The sequence below is a fragment of the Mesoplodon mirus genome (genome assembly GCF_964341445.2).
Source record: "Mesoplodon mirus genome assembly, chromosome: 6".
In the NCBI taxonomy this organism is placed as follows: domain Eukaryota; kingdom Metazoa; phylum Chordata; class Mammalia; order Artiodactyla; family Ziphiidae; genus Mesoplodon; species Mesoplodon mirus.
Genome location: NC_138982.1, coordinates 118,197,996 through 118,219,981, shown reverse-complemented (window position 1 = coordinate 118,219,981; position 21,986 = coordinate 118,197,996). Strand labels below are relative to the sequence as shown.

The window sequence follows — 21,986 nt, the reverse complement described above, 5'->3', positions numbered from 1 at the left end:
CCAAGGTTTAATTCCATTTGTCTACACAGCTATTGGTTTAAAATTCTTCTCCCCACCCCCCATTCTTGAACTATGGACTCTTTAAGTGGCTCTTCTAGGAATGAGACATCTTATTAGAGAACTGAAAAGAGCATCATCATCAGTTTTGTAGTCATGTGGGCCTGGATTCTACATTTTATTGGCCAAGATCTTCTTGGTATCTTATCATATTTGGTAAAATAGGGCAGGCAGTAATAACTTTCTTATATTCTTTATTGAGAATTGAAAGTAATAACTTATTCCAGTGCCTTGCACATTACTTGGCATTAGTGGGCTTTCAGTAATAAATATTCTCATCCTAAAAGAATTCAACCTAATGCTTCTTAGGATTTTCCTTCTATCAGCTAAGGTAAATATTTCTGCATATCCAAATGATAATAATTATTTTCTTAATATATTTTGAAGTTAAAATTTTGAAATAAATAAATCATTGAATTAAAAGGTTTTTTTAATTCAAATTTACTACTTCTCTATAATCCAGTCATTTTAAGTATCCTGCACTTTGTTTCAAAGAGCACTTCAGTGATTAAACAAATGATGTACATAATAAAAATGAGAATGAAATATTGATTTTTTAAACACAATAATATTATATTGAGTAATTTTGGCTTAGTCATTTTAAATGACTAATTTATTTTACTTTTTCTTTCTTTTTACTCTTTATTTAACTATATTATACATGAGATATCTATGTATATATATAGCTATAACTATCTATCTATATTTTCACAAATCCTAAGTATACAGATTGATGATTTTTACAAATTGAACAAATACTCAGACCCAGATCAAGAAACAGAACATAATCATTTCCCAGAAGCCCACCTTGTTCACCCTTTCAATCATTACCCATCACCACCAAGAGTAGCCAGTATCCCAACTTCTAGGAGTATAGTTTCTCCTCTTTTTTTTTAAAAAAAAACAAACCTTTTGTATCAATAGAATCATGGAATCATATAAGAATATGCTTTTGTGGTTGACTTCTCTTTTTTATAGTTTTTTAAAAAATTTATTTATTTGGTTGCATGGGGTCTTAGTTGTGTCAGGCAGGCTCTTTGTTGCAGCTTGTGGTCTCCTTAGTTGCAGCACACAGCTCCTTAGTTGTGGCACATGAACTCTTAGTTGCGGCATGCATGTGGGATCCAGTTCCCTGACCAGGAACCGAACCCGGGCCCCTGGCATTGGGAGCATGGAGTCTTATCCACTGTGGCACCAGGGAAGTCCCTTGTGTTTTCTTTCACACCACATTATGTTTGTGAGATTCATCGGTGTTGTTGCCTGTAGCATTTGTTCATTCATTCTCATAGCTGTATAGAATTCCACTGTATGAAGATACCACAATTTATCCAGGTGACTGTGGATTTCCCATTAGATTTCTAAATTATGCAGTGTCTCTGATTGATTTACTACATGTGTAAAGAGGCCAAAACATAAATTTTAACTGATATTAATGAAATATCCAGTTCCCTTTCTTAATGGATTTCAATAGATATTTATTCAATGCCTACTGAGTACAAAACATAGTGGTAGGTACTACAGGAATTGCAAAGACAGGACAACACTTTCAGTAGCTTACATTTTAAGGAATGAAGCTTCAGATAATATAGGGTTTTAGAATTTACGGTAAATTTTCATAAATACCCTTAGGGGATGAAGCAAGGTTGTACAAAGTTGTTGCATAGGAATGAGAAAAAGAGGATAAAAGAAATGGCTGATGAGTCTTAACGTGTTAAAATATTTTATTAAAATCATCTTGAAAGGAATATACCATTGAAGTTTGAAAACTTCAAATCTGAATGGCAATTCAGAGAAATAATGTTGCTTCTATTACATAAAACTACCAAATGAAAAAGCCCTTCAAAATATAATTAGTACTACAAATCAACAATTACTTGTGAATGTATACCATCTGATATATAACTCACTGAGGTTAATCAAGCCAAAAAATGACGTTCCATAGAAAATATAGATTTTTTTACTCAAAGTAAATAGTAAAAATATTATAAAATATTATTTTTTAAATAAAGCAAAATTTTATTTTATAAAATTCACTTAACATATAATTACTCTTTCCAAAAAGCAGCTGCATAACTCAATATGTTTTTCTGTGATTCCTCCATAATTTTATATACTGCAAAATAACTCAAAAGTTATTACATATGTATATAGGTGCCTGTATAATATTACTCTAAAATGCCTAATCATTCATTCTACAAATGTTTGTGGAGTATCAACAATCTGAAAGGTACTATGCTAGGAACCTAACACACAAAAACAGTAAACTGGGCACTTGCCTTCAAGTAGCTTTAAGGAGAGGCAGCCTAAAAGAATTTAAATAGAGTATAGTCCCTGCCATGATAAAGGTATGCACACAGGGCTACTCAGAGGACAGAAAAAGGGCATGTGGATCAGACAGGGGAGCAAAGGGAAAAATCAAGAGATGCTTTGTGCAGAAGATGACTCCTGAACACAGTCAGAGACTTAAGGGATAAATGGCATTTAGCACTTTGGGCAATGAGGAAAGGCAGATATTCTCAAGGGAATGAATGGAAGAAAGAAGGTTGGGTACGGCCCATTATGGTTAGAGCTATGGTGCTTATCTCTGTTTGTGTTAACATGTAGCTAGGGGCCTGCTTTTCTGCACTTCTCCCCTGTCTTTATTTTTTCAAATACTATTTTTTTATTTGGTATAATCAATATACAACTAGAAGTATTTACTTTTTGTCCCTGAGTCTTGTGTTATTCCTGCTTCTGTTAGCATGTCAAAGAAAAGTCCTTTCTGGTGTATCAAATTCTGTGGCGTTTCAAATTGTGTAATCCTTCCAGAGTCTAGAACAAGCACCCTGCAATGTGAAAAGAATCCAGTCAGGTAACCTATAATCAGGTTTCAGTTCACCCTTCTTGTTCTTGCTACCGTAAAGTTTAAATTACTGTATGAGTCATGTCAGTACAAAATAAATGTACTATTTAACTCAGGAAATATATCAAGTTTTCTAATATTCTTTGAGCATTAACAAATTCCTCTAATTATTTTGGAAAATATCTTCCATACTATTAGGGGACATTTTGTATCTCTCAGCACAGATAAAATCCTTTATTAGTGGCAAGTAATTAATGTGTTTCATATGTTCAGTAGGTATCTCTGTAGAAACTGGTTTATTTCTGAAAACAAATAAAGCATACCTGTCTGAATCAATGATAGAATGCAGTCTGTGAGCAATCGTCAGGATGGTGCAATCAGAAAACTCCTTCCTGATTGTGGTCTGCACCAAGTTATCAGTCTCAAAATCGATGGAAGCTGTTGCCTCATCCAAGATGAGAACTTTCGTTTTTCTCAGCAAAGCGCGAGCAAGACAGACAAGCTGTCTCTGTCCAACACTGTTATAAAAAATAGTAAAATGATTTCCACAGTGGATTTTATGGTCACACACTTCCTGTTCTAAAATTCTAATTATACTGTTATTCTCTTCCTAACCCGCACATTCATTCATTCTTTTCTTTAAGAAATATTCACTGAGTGATTACTATATGCCAGACTCTGGTCCAAGTTCTGCAAATAGAACAATGAATTAAACAGACAAAAGGCTCTGTCTGTGTGTTTACATGGGGAGACAAAAATAAAGATAAATGAGCAAAATGCATAGTAATGAGAAGAATTCGAACGTACGGAAAGGGAGGGTGTAAAATGTGGGTACGGGGTGGGCATTTTAGATGGGCATGCCAAAATAATCCTCACTGAGAAGATGCCTTTAAATTCAAGGCCTGAAGGAAGTGGGAAGTGAGTCCTGAAGATTTCCAATGGGAACTTGTTCCTGGCAAAGTGATTGCCAGATGTAAAATTCCTGAGGCAGGCAGGAACTGGCCTGGCATCTTCATGAAACAGCAAGGAACCAAGGAGGCCAAGGTGGCAGAAACAGAGAAAGGGAGGAGAGAGTAAACAAAGAAGAGGCTGAGTCATACAGGCTGTGTCTCTCCAGTACAGAGAGGGTCTAACTGATTTCCCTTAGGTCTCTGATCACATAAAGGGACTATCCTAAGACATCAAACATCAAAGTAGCCCTTACAACATTTTTTTTAGGAAGAAAGCTATTAGAGTAGGAGTCTTTGCAAAAGAAGATTCAATTAAATATTGACTTTTCATACTGCATTGTTCCTCTTTTTCCCCTTTGTCTCCCTTCACCAGCAGTTTCCCAGCCAGTGGCTATCATTTTATTTATTCCTTGTCTGTCTTCCCTAGGAGAAATCAACAATGGTGTGCTTTGAACAGGCCAGACAAAATCCATGGTAGCTCAGGAGTGACTTCCTTTTGAGGCCAACTCGTTTCTAAAAAGTCCTGAATGAATAACCTGGGCAAGTTCTGCTCTTAGCAGCTTACCTGAGGTTTTCACCACCCTCTGAAATTTCATGCAGCAGCTTCTTGGGAAGGGACTGCACAAACTCTTTTAAGCGACATAGTTCCAGCACCTCCCATAGCTCGCCATCAGAATACTTGTCTAGGGGGTCCAGGTTCATTTGAAGGGTTCCAGAAAATAAAACAGGGTCCTAGAGAATAAAATAGTCACCAGTAATCTTACTGTCACATGAGGCCTGTGTACATTAAATAAGGAAAAAACAAAATGATCAAAACTAAATAGTTATCAAATTCATTTTATATTGAACCCCAAAGAAGAAGAAAATCAGAATAAGTTGCAAGTTAGATTAAATCATTATAAGCTTCCTGATTCTTTCTCATCCTCTTATTAATAATGTCGATCACATCCACGATACTAATGATGATGGTAGCTGCCCTTTAGTCAGGGATATAATATAATACAGAAAAGAATTGAATAAATGTAATCTGTACTATGTATATAATATTATCTATCAGCCCACCAACTCAGAAAGATAGAAGTAAATATCTTCATTTGACAGATAGTGAACTGGAGGTTTTAAAAAGCTCTCGTCCAAGGACACACAGAAAGTAAGTGCTCAAGTAGAGTTCAAAGACGACAAGTCCACGCTCTTTCCAATACACTGACATGTCTAGTGAAACTGTATTTTACGACACCTGTTTTGATTTATAAGAGAGCAATGACTGTTTCTTTTCTCCAGTCAATTTTACCCCTGTCAGAATTTCAGATTTTACTCAAATTTGTTTTGAAGTAAATTCATGATTGTAAGTATGTGTTTAAACACTATGACAAAGAGATGATAGTATTTTAAGATATTTTTAAAGAATAATATAAAGATATTTCATAAATGCTCAGCTTAAATCTCTCAAACACAACTGAATAAAGTCATCTTTGACTGCAGAGGCATATTATTGAGCCAATTTGCATACTTGTTAATGATCAAGTTCCTCTGATGCCACAGGTGGAAAAATCAAAGGGCTTGAAAAGAGATCTAACTGCATTATTGTTCTTTTCATTTTTTCAATATTTCTAAACCTCAAGTCAAAAGAATCAAAATCCTACATTCAAATTACCAACTAAGCAAAAGCCTCAGTAATTGTTTTTTCTTCCAAAAAATACCAATGTGTTTCAGCCTGATCTCTACATTTGAATTTTATTTGTATTTACTATTATGATTTAAACTTGCAAAGCAACATAGTTTTTCAAATAGATAAATGCACATAGGGAGAACACTTCAGATTTAGAGTGTTTAATAGGATTTAATTACATAGTTATTTTTCATAATACCTTTAAAATAATTTGGCTCACCAAAATGAATGTGTATGCTTGAAAGGAATATATTAAAAAAAATTAAAACAAAAACAAAATAAAATGGAACAAAAGATGAAGTTTCCCTAGAGGGAGTTAAGAAAGACTAACGAGAAAACAGTCTTTACCTGTGGAATAATATTAAGTTTGCCACGAAGGTCATGAAGCCCAATTGTAGATATGTCAATTCCATCAATAATAATTTTGCCTCCTGATCTTTCTACAATTCTAAACAGGCAATTTGATAGTGTTGATTTGCCTGCTCCAGTTCGTCCCACAATTCCAATCTGTAATGAAATTATCATAAACAGTTTACATTGTACTTTTTGTAAGGGAAGGGGACCTTGGTACTGACAACAAATACATTATGTGTCAGGTCAGAAGAATTTAATTTTGCCAACCAGAATAACATTGACTGTCATGGAAGACTTAACGTGACTTGCAAGGATGAGTCTTTATCCAGACACTCCTTACTCACTGGAGAGGCTTGGGCTAATATGTGTGTTTCCTCCAGTTTTTTTTTTTTTTTTAATTTTTATTTATTCATTTATTTATTGGCTGAATTGCATCTTCATTGCTGCACGCAGGCTTTCTCTAGTTGCGGCGAGCAGGGTCTACTCTTCCTTGCGGTGCGCGGGCTTCTCATTGCGGTGGCTTCTCTTGTTGCAGAGCATGTGCTCTAGGCGCACAGGTTTCAGTAGTTGTGGCACACAGGCTCAGTAGCTGTAGCTTTCAGGCTCTAAACTGCAGGCTCAGTAGTTGTGACACACGAACTTAGTTGCTCTGCGGCATGTGGGATCTTCCTGGACCAGGGCTCGAACTCGTGTCCCCTGCATTGGCAGGCGGATTCCTAACCACTGCGCCACCAGGGAAGTCCCTTTCCTCCAGTTTTGAGTAATTTACTTACCACCTAATTAGAGCACATTAGCAGCCCCAGGAAGAGTGGATCATCCCTGAACCATCCCTAAACTAGCCATTAAAGGTGTGGTTTAAAGAGAGACTGATAATGGGGTTGTTTTCCTGAGACTTTCAAAATGAGGCTTCTCTACCATCCCTCCCCCAAAACAAACAAGCAAACAAACAGGGGACTGGAACCCTTTGCTTAGATAGGCTAAAAAATCTAAAGGAATGCCTGCAAATTTCCTTGGTGTATCAAAACAACTACTGCATCAAAGCCACTAAGGGTGGTCACAGATAATGTCTGAGTATTTTGGACTCTTGGACTAAATAATCAGCTTGTCATAAACATCCAGTGATTGCCTGTGTTCCTTTGGCCATGAAAACTAAAGCAACCTCTTTTGGGTGCTGATTTGTGTCTTGGTGTTAGTAGAACTTTGGGCAGAGAGAAGATTATGGTGGCTGGTTTGCCCTAATTAAAGATCTTAAATCTTAAATCTGACATACTACTATTATACATCAGAAAAACCAGGAGTATGTTGAATTCATTAGAATAATTAAAATTCCACAATGATTTCATTTGTTCCAAAAATATTTTTGTCCTTGATGTCACTGCAGTGGACCTGTTTAGAGGGTTAGAAAAGGAGGTGTTTAGAGATACCAAAGGCAGGTTTTTGAAAAAGGGAAAATGGAACATTGTTGTTAATTAAAATGTTTTTTTACTTTTACTGATTTGTAAAATATCAATCTGATTAGGCAGGATAATAATATGTTTTCATAAAACATTTTGAAAAATGTGGGAAAAATATAGAAGCAAAAATCATCTAAAATCCCATCACCTAGAGAGAATCAGTGTTTATGCTTTGTAACTGTTCTTCTAGGATTTTTGCTAATGTGTATATGTTTGCTTGTTTAAAACACAAAAATGATATACTATCAATAGTTTTGTATATAGTTTTTATCAACTAAATTACATCTCAAGCATTTTCCCATTTCACTAATGGTCTTGGAAAACATGATGTCACTGACTATACAAATATTCTCTCCGATGTATTTACTGTATAGGTAACTATATATTATCTTACTGTCTTATTGTTGTACTTCACTTACTAGAGGACGTAAAAATAAAGTATACTAATACTGGGTGTATAGCCAAAGGAAATGAAATTAGTATGATGAAGGGGAATCTGCACTCCCAAGTTCATTGCAACGTTATTCACAGTAGCCAAGATATGGAACCAACCTAAGTGTATGCCATGCATGAATGGATAAAGAAAAAATATATATGTATATAAACATATATATAATCCTGCATCAAAATGAAGAAAATCCTGTGACTTGTGGTAACATGGTGAACCTCGAGGACATTATGCTAAGTAAAAGAAGCCAGACAGAGAAAAATATTGTATGATCTCACTTAAATGTGGAATCTAAAAACGTCAAAACGTCAAACAAAAGGTTATCAGGGATTGAAGGGTGGGGAAAATGGGAAGATGTTGGTCAAAGGGTACAAACTTTCAGTTATAAGGCAAATAAGTTCTAGGTATCTAATGCACAGCATGGTGACTATAATTAATAATACTGAAATTTGCTAAGAGAGTAGATTTTTTTTTTTTTTTTTTTTTTTTGCGGTACGCGGGCCTCTCACTGTTGTGGCCTCTCCCGTTGCGGAGCACAGGCTCCGGACGCGCAGGCTCAGCGGCCATGGCTCACGGGCCCAGCCACTCCACGGCACGTGGGATCTTCCTGGACCGGGGTACAAACCCGCGTCCCCTGCATCGGCAGGTGGACTCTCAACCACTGCACCACCAGGGAAGCCCAGAGAGTAGATCTTAAGTGTTCTTAAGGTTATGATAATCATTTCACAATATATGTATATCAAACTATCACACTGTACACCCTAAAAAATATAATTTTTATTTGTTAATTTTACCTCAATAAAGCTAAAAAATAGTAAAATCATGTTTCACAATAGATTATGAACAGCTTAAAATATATATTTTTGTTGATAGAGGAAAAACTTATTCTGTACAAACCAACCACATGTCTTTATTACTTTTATATGAAATTTGAACAAATGACCATCTTATATTCAATATCACAGTATATTTTGGCCTTAACAATAAATATATTCAGATGAAAGGTAAAGTGAGACTTATAAAATATATATGGTACCTTCTCTTCCCCATGAGTCTGGAAAGTGATATCTTGTAATGCTAAACCAAGATCATCTCGGTATCGTGCCTGATAATTAACAAATTCCACTATCCCTTTACTGGGCCATTGTGATGGAGGTCTTTTAGACATTATCCAGGGTGCCTTAAAACAAAGAAATATTTTTTAAATTATAATTATAATAAAAATATCTCCCCCAATCAAAATAATTCTCATGCATATAAACAAAAGTGATAAAACAAAAATGATGAAAGACATTTGTAAACATTATGATTTTTCTGAAAACACTTTTAAAAAATACCAAAATCTTAGAAATAAATTTTTACACATAAAGAGGCTTCCCATCTTCTATTACGTTATTAAGAAAAATCTAAAACCTTATAAAGGAGCTGAAGGTAACCTGAAATTTTAGCTGAGAGGAGGACAGTTTGTCATTTATTCATTTCCCAAATACTGAGTGTTTACTGTGCCAGTTAATGCTTTGGTTGTTGGTGATTTAGCAGTGAGAAAAACAAATAATTCTTGCCCTTATGGAGCATGCATGCTGGTGAGGAGAGACAAAAAGCACCATATAGCCTAGGCAGAATGTTAGTTGATGATAAAGCTTTGGAAGTCAGGAAATAGGCAGCGTTGGTGTAATTTGAAGCAGGGTGGTTAGAAAAGGCTTAACTGGACATGGTCAGGAAACAAATCATGTGGATATCAGAGGAAACCCTTTCCAGGTAAAGGAGACTAACTGCATATACTGAGGACCTGAGACTGAGGCCTGGCTCTGGAACACTGGAGGAAAAGCAGGAGGTAGAAGAACACACAGAAGGCTGTGGTGCCCCGCCAGTGAGGTGAAGTGTTTTCATGAGAGGGAGTGATCACAAGTGTCAAATGATAGGCCAGGTAAAGTGAAGACTGAGAGGCTACCATTGGTGATCTTGACTAGGGCAGGCTCAGTGAAGTGGTAGGATTTAAAGCCTGTGTGAAAGAGGGTCCAGAAAAAAATGAGAAAAGAGGAATTAGAGAGAGCAAGTACAGGAACTATTCCCAAGAATTCTGCTGTAAAGAGGAGCAGAGAACCAGGGCTATAGAGGAGTAAATAGGGGTCATTTGGATACATTTACTTCTTTCCACATCAAGAGTTTTTGCAATGGTGTCTGTTACAACTTGCATCAAATTACATAAAGGTGATTTTTTTAAATGTGTATGTGCTTGTGTGTGCACACATTTTATTGTCCTTTTTTCAAAATGAAAAAAAAAACATATATTAATAGCAAAAGATTTAGAAAATATAGAAAATGATACAATTTTTATATTAGTCATTACATGGCAATAAGCTGAACAAACTAAATATTGGTAACTGTGATTGTGATTGTGAAGGTAGACTAATCTTTCATGAAATGTGTATGAAAAAGGAAGGTAAGACCCAGGGAAGAACCTAGAGGAAGATTCAAAGTTTAGGTAGGAGTTGGAGTATGCAGAAAATATTTTACTATATTTATAGGCTGAAAGGAGTAAAGGGATTGGGGTGCTGAAATTAGGAATTAGAGAAGGTGGTTAATGGAATAAGGTCTGAGAAAAGATATGAGGAGATGTTTCCAAAATACAACTGGAAATTTGTAGGTCTTTATTTGGAGGAGGAACACTTCTTCTTCAGAGTTACGAGCAAAAGAGGAAAGTTTCACGAAGATTTAGATACCTTTATAAATGGATTGAAGAAGACACAGAAATTCAACATATACCCTTTATCATCTGCCCTGTTAATTCATGGAACTGGGAGACAGAAGTACTCTAGATTAGTAAAATATGTAGATAATGCTAACATTATACTCTGTCTATAGTCTAATTCTTCTCTCTCCCAAATTATAGTTAATTAAAGGGAACAAAGCAGACTGATTTATTCTCCTTCTCCTTCTCATCCACAGAGATGTTAATGATGAGTAAATGGAACAGAAGGTATAAGCAGTAAAGGCGTAGTTAATTTTGAAATTGGACAATCAGACTGTAAATAATTATGAGGTGACTGCATTAAGACACTTTTCTCAATGTAAAATCTTTACAAAGTTATAATCATAGATTGCATATTTTACTTTACTTTGGTAGGGGACAGATCACTGTGCCCCTTAAAAACAGGTGCTCAGGGGCTTCCCTGGTGGCGCAGTGGTTGAGAGTCCTCCTGCCGATGCAGGGGAAACGGGTTCGTGCCCCGGTCTGGGAAGATCCCACATGCCGCGGAGCGGCTGGGCCCGTGAGCCATGGCCGCTGAGCCTGCATGTCCGGAGCCTGTGCTCCACAACGGGAGAGGCCACAACAGTGAGAGGCCCACATACCGCAAAAAACAAACAAACAAACAAACAAACAAACAGGTGCTCATATTTCATTTTTATAACAATACTGAAATGGAATATCTTATAATTTATGAACAGTCCTAATTTAATTAGCAGTGTTTTTTTTCTACTTTAGTGATTATTTAAAATAATGGTGCATTTTACAATAGATTGAATTTTAATTTCGTCAAAATGCAAAATATTACAGCATAAATTTGGAAATGCAGGTTTTGTTCAAAATTGATTTTTAAGATGTCAGTTCAAGGTGTATTACAATATCTTAATTCTGCATCCATTTATTATTTAGGAGTGCTTACCTCTTTATCCATATTTTCATATTCACAAACTCTTTCAATGGAAACTGCATTGGTTTCAATTTCACATGCTTTCCTTACCCAAAAATTGAGAGATCGAGTAATCTGGAGGTGAAAAACCAAGAGCTTAATGAATGAGTATCAGTCTTTTATATACTATTAATAATACTTTATAAAGCTTCATTTTTCAGAATTTTCATATATTTTATTTCTTAGAATTATTTAACAACTTTAGAAGTAAGCATATTTATTCTTAGACACACATATGTGCTTCTTTAAGTTTGTTAAATTCATTAATATCATAAACAATGATTATTTCTCAGAAGGTGGAATGAATATAGTTCAACATGTATTAAAGGAGAACATACGTGGTGTAAGAAATGATGAATACCAAGATTGATGGGATATGCCTTAAGAAATGTACATCCTAAGTGAGGAAAAAATTTGTACACAATGTTACCTTTGGCATTCTTTACCAGCTTCCATTAGAAGGAATTTTCTGACTACTCCTGTCTCCTTTTTTCCCCCCAAACTCTACTTTCTTCTCATGCAACTTACCCCTAAATATAAGTTCCCCAAGGTTGTAACTTCAAATCTAGTTCTGAAAGTCACAAAACTCTCACGATTCAGATTTTTATTGAGTTTGGTGCTAAACCATTTGATGGCTGACCTGACTGAACTGATGTGGGTCTCCTTAAAGTGTTGATTTAACCCACTTAGGATGTACATTCACATATTTCACTGCAGAACAAATAGTTTGATTACAGAGTTCTGCCCCAGGCCCTGCATATATACATACATACATACATACATACATACATACATATTGATATATTTATTTGTGTGTGTGTGTGTGTATATATATATATATATATATATATATGTTAAATGTATTATATTTCCTTTCTAGAAGCCTAAGTTCTGAATTCTGAAATGCAACTGACTTGAGGCTTTTAGGTAAGGGACTAAGGGCATGTACCCAAATCATGTAGACCTATCTTTTAAATAATATGGAATTATATTAAGCAGTTTGATACATTTTCTATTTTACTAAGGGGACTTGCACACAGTCATAACACTAGCAGTTTGCAGTATCATATAAAATAGGGCTTATTAGGAAAAAAATTACAAGCAGAGCATATATTCTCCCCAGAACTTGCATTATCTCTCTGCTTAGTTTGGGCAAACCGGATGGACAGGCCACAGTAGAGAGGGGCCCTATCCCTGTTATACTTTATAACTCTATAAGGATAGGAGAACAGGAAACTTCTGGGTAATGATGCAACAGCAGGAGTTTCCTGGATCCTCTAACACTGTGCCTTGGGTATCAGCCTGTTTTCTCTGTGAGCTAACTTAGAAATACTGAGCTAGCTATTTTGCTAGTAGCAAAAAAAAGAAATGAGCCTCCAGGGTAATCCAGATTTGTCTCTCATTACTTAGTTATACAATCTATAATTCAGAAAGGAAAAGGAGAAGAGAGCTTAATTAATTGGATTATAAACATATCATATACCACAAAATCACTATTACTTACATTTAAGGCATAGGATATGGACAAACCAACTACTGCTGAATCCATAGAATTGCCAGCCTGCACAGCAAGCAGTGAAGCAAAGAACAGCATTAAATTGCCAAGAAATTCAAGTCTAACAGACAGCCACCTGTAATAATGGAAAATACTCCTGAACTGAGATGCAAAAGTTTTGGTGCACTTAGTATGAACTCTCCTCTGAAAAATGAAGAAGTAAATATCAATAGCTGCATTCTCTTTTTTCACACTTACTTAGAACTCAATCAAACAGGATTTTTGCAGTGATGATAGAGTAAAGGATTTCTCTGCATAAAAATACACTTTATTTTTGCAGAACTTTGCTTTAAAAGTTAATCAGAATTAAAAATCAAAAGAAATGAACATCAGCTGAAATGATGCATTTATCTTAAAATCCCATTGGAAAATCACTTACCTTTCTGATTACATACACGTTTTTTATATGATAAAATTAGTCACTAAAAGTTAACATGTGCTCAACTACTATTTAATGTTTTATTTTTTTCTCCTCTGTGAAATGCATAGCTTCAAATTCAAAATATTATAGATTATTGTTTGCAAAGAAAATCCATTCTACAAATATAAAATACAACAAAGAGTCACATCTTTACTAATTCTAATAGCATCCTGTATAACCTTCAAAAAACGTGGGACCTTATTTTCACGTAAAGTAGCATGTACTATTCATACGGACATAAATAGATACACTTTAACTTAAATGTATATTAAATACTAGAAATATTTAAGGCTTTAATATTTTTGATGAAATATCATTAAAAACACTTTCTGGGGCTTCCCTGGTGGCGCAGTGGTTGAGAGTCCGCCTGCCGATGCAGGGGACACGGGTTCGTGCCCCGGTCCGGGAAGATCCCACACGCCGCGGAGCGGCTGGGCCCGTGAGCCATGGCCACTGAGCCTGCGCGTCTGGAGCCTGTGCTCCACAACGGGAGAGGCCACAACAGTGAGAGGCCCGCGCACCGCAAAAAAACAAACAAACAAAAAAAACAAAAAACACTTTCTGTTTAGAAGTTAGTGAACAAAATATCCAAGAAGAGACTAGTCCTGAACTGGGTATGTGGATATGACTTACCTGTTCGAAATCACATTGTTGTAGAAACAGACCAAATTCTCATTCACCACCTCTTTGTTTTGCTGGATGAACCTCTGTTCATGTCCAAATGCCCTGATAGTGGACACCCCAAGTAGAGTCTCGCTAAAGTGGGAAAGGACAGGAGAGCGAGATGCTCCTGCCAGCCGCCGAATCTGCCGAGAGCTTGCCATGTAGTACCTCTAAAAGGAAAACAGAAAGAGGCGGTTGGGAAGGTGTAGCCAAAATTGCTTCAATAGTTTGAAAATGGCAAGATCCTTGTGTAGTGGATACTTGTGTCACTAAAGAGTAGCCCCCAAAAGATAAGTTCAAGTTCTAACCTCCAGTACCTGTGAACGTGACCTTATTTGGAAATAGGACCTTTGCAGATGTCATTAAAGTTCTTGAGATGAGATCGTCCTGGATTTCGGGTGGGCCCTAAATACAATCTGAGTGTCATTATAAAAAATAGAAAAGGAGAAGACACAGACAACAGGGAGAGAGCCGTGTGAAGATGAGACTGGAGTGATGGACCTAGGAGTCAAGGAAAATGCCAGGGGTCTCTGACAGCCACCAGAAGCTAGGAGAGAAGCATGCAACAGAGGCTCCCTCAGAGCCTCCAGAAGAAGCCAACCCTGCCTACTCCTGGATTTTGGACTTTTGGCCTCCAGAACGGTGAGAGAATAAAATGTCTGTTGTTTTAAGCCACCAAGTTTGTTACAGGAGCCCCAGGAAACGAATGCACCTTTGTAACAGTAAAAACCCCAAATTCTGGATAGCACAACTAGAACATAACTGGGCAAAATTTCACTTTGATAATGCTCTCAAACACCCATTATTGAGTACCGACTGTGGAAAAACTCTATGTTACATGTTGGAAGTGTGGCCAGGTGGTTAACCCATTAAATGAAGGAAGCCAACCAAATGTACAAACAGTAGTATTTTTGTACCTAAATATAGTTATGGAAAAAATTTTCTTTATTTTTTTCTACCAAAAAAACCAACGTGGCCACAATTATAATTGACTACTTCCCCTCTGACTTGGGCTGAGGACAGCTGGGATGGGTGGAGACTGGAGAGCTGGAGGGAATGTGCCCTGAGTTAACTGGACCATCCTTCATCAGCCCCACATAATTGCTACAAACTGGAAATGAAAATAAAGAGTTTGCTACATCTTGCAATTTTTTTTTCATGAAAATCTTCAGATCTGGAATTTTATGTAAAATTTCTAATTTTAAAAATGTCTTCATTTTGGTAAAAACATTAAGCAAGCTAAGCTAAAACATACCTGAAGCTACATGTGGCCTGTCAGCTTACAGTTTACAAGCTCTGCTCTATGCTAAGTGCTCTAGAGAATACAAATGATTACGGCATTCTGAGCCTGCAAGGGGACTTAAGAGATTGTCTCAAAGGTAGTTTCATAAAAGTTCAATGAATTATAGAAGCCCTGGGGTCCTTCCATGAAACTGACCAGAGCACTGAGCTTCGGAACATTTGATTTAAATCAGTGCTTCTCATACTTTAATAAAAATTACCAGAAGGGTTTTTAAAACACAGACTTCTGTGAGAAATTCTTTATTTCCCCCTGCTCTATTAGGGTATGATTAACAAATAAAAATTGTATATATGTTGGTTGTAAAATGTGATTTTTTAAAAAAGAGATTCTGATTCTATAGGCCCATGGGTCCAGGGACCACACTTTGAGTAGCACTGACCTAAAGCGAACTTCTTATTTTACAGGGAAAAGAGATGAAGCCTGGAAAAGAAAGTGATATACCAAACACAGGAGTCAGAAAAGTAATTTGAGGCTCCTGAATCTTCATTCAGGGCTCACCCTATAAAGTTCCCCCTAACAAGACATGGTTTCTAGGCTCTTTTCCACTCCTAGACACCCTGTTATAGTGCACCAGACACAAGACTATCACTTGTGATATGTTTTGTTGTTTTTGTTTTTGTAAGCAGACACAATTGATCCTCAACTCCATTCCACAATTTCTTGATTTTTTTTTTCTAACTATAAGACATAGTGTCTGCCCCAGAGGACTTACAATCACATTGAGGAGACAATTTTTGGTCTAGTAAATAAATAAATAAATAAATAAATAAATAAATAAATAAATAAATAAATAAAATGACAACAAGAACAACAACAAAAAAAACCCAGCCTATAATACTAGCAGTATAATAAATCCATAATACCTACATGAGTCATATCTCTTTGCCCTACTTTGGTAGAGAATGCTTCACACAGGAAGTAGAATATAACCTATGCATGAAGGGTGAGTAAGATCCAGACAGGCAGGGAGAAGAGGGACAGCATAGGAAGTAGGAGGAATAATGATAGTACAGGTGTAGACATGAGCAAATGATTAACATCCTGGTTGGACAAATTAAACTCCAATATGAATGTGAAAACTTAGGTTGAGAAAACATTAAAGTACAAGAACTGCATCCTCTTGTATAAAGAGCCTCAAAAAACTTTTATATTTAATATAAATATGTGTTCAGAAATTTTGTTTTTACACTACAGTCTCACAGTGACATAAATTTGGAATTCAAATTGGTTGACCACATTTTTTTTTTTTTTTTTGCGGTACACGGGCCTCTCACTGTTGCGGCCTGTCCCGTTGTGGAGCACAGGCTCCGGACGCACAGGCTCAGCGGCCATGGCTCACGGGACCAGCTGCTCCGCGGCATGTGGGATCTTCGCAGACCGGGGCACGAACCCCTGTCCCCTGCATCGGCAGACTCTCAACCACTGAGCCACCAGGGAAGCCCCCGGTTGACCACATTTTAATTGGAATATAAGGATATATACATATCATGAGAGATCTGTTGTAGTTCTTCCAGCAATAGTTTGTTGATAGCAGGGATAACAGGGCAAAAGTCAATATGTGCTTCTTTCTTGGATCTTCAAGCAAATTAACTTTCTGCTAAAATGTAAACAACACCTAGGTTTTATGGTGGCCATAAAAATGCACAACTCAGTTCTCCTGTTGCAGGGCCAATAGCTGACTGACAGCCCAGCCGCTGCCCCTCCAAATCCACTACTATAGTAGAATGAAGGCCATTTTTCCCACAGGTGGCTCCCAGGCAAAGACAGAGCATGGCAGGGGTGCTAAAACAAGCCCATTCAGAGGTCACGTGGGAGCATCCACTGGGCAGTGTTGGTTGTGGACTTCCCACTCATTCAACCAAACCTCTTATGGAACCGTTCTGCAGTCCAAGACTTTTCCTACCCGATCCTCTTCCTTCTCCCTCGAAGGGAGCAGACCTGCCTCACTGTCGAAGGGCTCACCCAGCCTTCTCTTGCTCCCTCTCCTTTATCTTTTACAGGCATTTCCCCCAGCAATTCTCTAGTACATCTAATCCTTTCTTGATGTCTGCTCCTTAGAGAACCTTAACTAACAGGCAGTCTAAGTGGGTCTGAAACTATATTTGACTGTGAACCTATAAATTATTAATACACATACAAATCCGTGTACTTACTTGTATAGTGAAATAGAGGAAAACCAAAGGAATAATCCCCAGAATGAAGAGTGGTAAAGCTCCCACAATGACCAAAACTGTTCCAATAACTTCCAGCGTACAATTCACCCAGGTCCGTAAGTAGTAATGGAAACGCATATCAATTATAAACATGTCCTGAAAAATTTGATATCGAGTCACTTTATTTTTAACTTTTCATGGTTTAAAATGAGGGGAAGAAGACATATATCATTCAATGTAAAAATAAAAACATTTACCCAGATGTGACAATCTGATTATTAAATATCTAACTATTCAACATGTGATCTTTGCCCTCCCCAGCCCACCCCCATGTATTTTTCAGCTGTAACAATTAAGAGGGTGTTCTAGTACCAATATGTCTATGATCAAGCAATTTGTACTTCCCAATGACAACTACATGGCACTTAATTTATATGACTGAAATCAGACTCTGTTAAAAAAAAAAAAAAAGAGTCCAAACCCCGGTAGTTGGATATTCAGGGGCATTGGTCTCCCATTATTCACTCCCTAAAAACTGTAAAACACTCCTGGGCCATTCTTATCCACTGAGAACATGTCCAGTGACCTTCTTGGATAGCTGGATCCCGCCAATATCAGAAGAAACAGGAAAACAAAATAATCTTCATTTACAAAATTAAAAACCAAAACATAGAGGTGGACAATAGGACTGAGAAAAGGACATGGGAAGGTCATGCATCAGTTCACATGTAACTTAAAGCTATGTTTGTGGTATAAGGTACGACCTTAGAGATCCCAAGGAATAGGAAGGCACTCAACCTTGAAGGGATGGACTATTCAGTTTAGGACAAAACCGATAAAGAATGGAGATAGAATTTTATTTATTCTCAGCCTTGCTTTGGGACTTCCCTGATTATCTCACATACCAAATAGTGTAAGAGCATCATATTCATATGTAACTTCCTGCCTGTCTTTAAAATACACCTTCTCATATTCTCATCTGTTCAAGACCCAATCATTTGTCATGTTACTGTATAATAATGAGAGTTGTTTAGTAGGGTCATAGAGATATGTCCACTGGGAGACAAAGAACACTGGTGATCAAGTTATTCTATAAACTTTCAAAGAACAGTGTGACATTGGTATGATTAAGCAAGATTTAATACTCCATCAAGAATTGATTATGCTAGGTATTTTCATTTATATTTTGATGTTTTATCCTAATTTTTCAACATACCACACCAAATGTTTTTCATATACACAAAAATATATTGCCATATTTTAAGATCATGGCTATGCACTGTCTAATACAGAAGCCACTAGCAATATATGGCTATTGAGCACTTGAAACATGGCTGCTGCAAACTGAGATCTAACAGAAGTCTATGATACAAACCAGATTTTGAAGAGTTTGTAGGAGAAAAATAAAATATTCAATCAATAATTTTACATTGATTATACTTTAAAGTAAGGTTTCAGATATTTTCTGTTAAAACATATTATTATAAATAATTACTTCAACTGTTTCTTTTTACTTTTATATTGTGGCTAATAGAAAATTTTAAATTACCACTGTGGCTTGCATTACATTTTATTGGACAGTACAATTACAAGTACTTAGTAGTAAACACAATGGGTAAAACCCTATAGGTTAGCAGAGACACTCTGGAAACCTCTACCCATCCCCCATTTGCCATTAGTGAGTTGATAGTTCTTTTAAAGGCAGAATGCTTAAAATCTGGATATGTCGATATAGACTTACATTTCTCCCCCTCTTCAGCCTGAACCACTGATTCTTAAACTAAATGTGTGTAAGAATTGGAGTTGTAGACACCAGAGCACATGTACTTCTTGGATTCTTTCAGCAATTTTTAAGGGTTATTTTAAGTATGTGTGTAAGATGTGACTCTGCTATACATCAATTATAAATGTCTAAAGAATTAGAAATAAAATAACAATGAAATCTACCCTAAACGTAATCTCATCTTTTTAGACTGATATTTTTTACAAATATCATAATATTTAGGTACTAAATGTGGATCATTTATACGTATGCTATTTAATAAGGTATGGCTTACTTACCTTGGTGAACCGATTGATGATCTGGCCTATGGGATTGGTTTCAAAGAACTGGAGTGGCAGATGCAACACATTATCCAACAGTTGAGCATGCAAAGTTCGAGAGGCAGCCAAGGATCCTCTGGTGAGTACATAAGCTCCCGAGCAAACAAAGAGACCTAAACACAAATTGTTATTGATGACATATTAACCGCTTAAACTCTGAATTTTAACTCTCAAAAGATTGCTTGTAATAGCATTTATTTTTAATGGAAAACTCAAATATCAAACTTAAAAATGTATCACTGTGGACCAAACTAAGTGTAAATGCATATGGTGCATGGAAAATAAATATGGACACTCTGGTGCACTATCAGAGCAGGGCTCTCCTTATTCATGAGCATAGGTTCTAGAGAAATGCTCTAAAGATAAGAGATCAACCAGGTTGACAGAATTTTAGCAACCTAGTAACGTTATGATGTCCTGAAAGACAATGTGGTAGTCAGTGGTGCTGCTAGACAAATAATTTCAGTTCTCCTAGCTTCTAGGTCCATGGTTAGAATTGCACTTTCTGACCTCCATGTGATTGATGGAATCAAATGAATAGTTCTGAACAGTAAGTTGAGATACTTCACATGATACTTCCAGGTGTCAGACTTGCTAAAGCTCCTATTCCCTTTGCACAGTGCCTGCCAACATTTAAAATAGTGGTTGGATTGCTTCTTCAACTTGGGCCCTTGAATCAGAAGAGGCCCTTTCCTGACCTACAGTGGACAAGTGGTATGAGTCATGAATAAACTATTTTTGGTCTGTCAAGCTATTACAGTTTGGTTGGTGAAAAGGTTCTTGAAAAAACTAAAAATTAGAAAATATAAATGATAAACATGTAGCTTCAGTGGAATAGGTTAAAACACAGTTAATAGTATCTATTGACTATTGGTAGCTGTGTTTGACAAAAATATAACAAGAAAGAGACAAGCTCAGAAAAGAACTATCCAGGTGCATAAGAAGAAATGAAAGGACACAGAATCCCCAAACTGGGGAACTTGTAGGGGTGGAGGAAGAAATGCTTGGTTACAATGATTGGCTCAAGGGTGGATATGTGACTCAAATTGTTTCAAGGAGAGTAATTTCATGGATTTCTATGGAAAGAGGTTCTTTGAAAGAGAACATTTTCATCACCATGTGAAGCCTGAGAATGCCTCAAGAAAAGAGGAAAACGAGCAGAACTGAGAAAGCATGGTGGACACTTTGTTTGAGACCCTGGCTCAAGTGTGTTTAAAAACTTGTGCCTGGACTTTTCCATTTGAGGCATCAATAAATTTCCATGTTATTTAAGCCATTTGCTCTTGAGTCTTCTGGGATACATAATTGCACCGCTGATCTCTACTATACAAAATTGTTAGTAAAAGTGTGTTGCCAACAGGATTCTTGCTCCATTGTAGGTATAATGTTTAAAACAAAACAAAACAAAAATAGTTAACCCTGTCCACCTCAAATTCTTTTAGCTAGTTCCTTTATATTTTAAATAACATCACACACTGCTCTTTAATAATTTCTTACTCTTAAATACTTTCTATTATTTTCCTACCTCACTCCCCATACTTTCTTCTAACCCTTCCAAAAATAGGTTGTTGCCCTTTTGTTCTCAAATATTCAGTGTTTACATTACTACTAAACATAATGTTCATGAAGTTCAGTAAATTTATAATGCTTGTACCACTATTTTTCTATGCAAGAAGCACTAATCTATTACCAAACAATTCAATAGTCAACAAATCTCTTTGGAATATGTTTAAATTCATCAGATAGTCTGTTATTTCTTTCATCCTATTTCACCCCCTCATCCTGCAACATAAACTACTCTCTTGGAACCCTCTGTATTTCTGCTCTAAACTGGAAATTTTTGTGGGAACAGGCTTTAGTATTCTTCAGTTACAGAAAATGTTGTTAAATATTATGCATTTGATCATTTCCATCTGCATTTACTGTGTCTTATTGTATGGATGTTGAACATCTTGGATTATTCCTCTAATTTTTTCTTATTTATCATTTGCCATCTATGTTTTGGATGTTGTACATCTGGGACAATTTCTTCCGATTTATCTTCTCACACTTGTACAATCTTTTTAAGTTCTTTAAATTTTTTAAGAGCTTTCTTGTTCTTATTATTGAACTTATTTAAGCACATTCTGCTCTTGCTTTGCCTCTGCTTTTGAATATCTGAAGATACTAATTTTAAGCTTCTCTTACGTATCAAATATGACTATTTTACTTCTGGGCTCCACTGCTCTATTTGGTGGCTCTTATCTATACTGCTCACTTGATTAAAATGCATGACCATCCATCATCATCAGTTAAAACATGCAAGATAAAGACATGGTG

The 21,986-nt window shown here is 36.4% G+C and overlaps 1 protein-coding gene across 3 annotated transcripts in view; it reads right to left on the bottom strand.

Annotated features, from left to right (window-relative positions):
- Positions 1-1,963: 1,963 nt before the first annotated feature.
- LOC309806070 (multidrug resistance-associated protein 1-like) overlaps positions 1,964-21,986 on the bottom strand; it is an 85,856-nt gene continuing 65,833 nt past the window's right edge. For all 3 annotated transcript variants that reach the window (XM_082624477.1, XM_082624478.1, XM_082624479.1), the window contains 10 exons: positions 19,626-19,780; positions 17,565-17,720; positions 14,079-14,278; positions 12,974-13,100; positions 11,443-11,544; positions 8,811-8,954; positions 5,867-6,025; positions 4,415-4,581; positions 3,223-3,417; positions 1,964-2,882 (listed from right to left, as the gene is read on the bottom strand). In XM_082624477.1, coding sequence (XP_082480603.1) covers positions 2,744-2,882; positions 3,223-3,417; positions 4,415-4,581; positions 5,867-6,025; positions 8,811-8,954; positions 11,443-11,544; positions 12,974-13,100; positions 14,079-14,278; positions 17,565-17,720; positions 19,626-19,780 — 1,544 coding nt within the window. In that variant the 3' untranslated portion in view covers positions 1,964-2,743. The remainder of the gene's footprint in view (positions 2,883-3,222; positions 3,418-4,414; positions 4,582-5,866; positions 6,026-8,810; positions 8,955-11,442; positions 11,545-12,973; positions 13,101-14,078; positions 14,279-17,564; positions 17,721-19,625; positions 19,781-21,986) is intronic.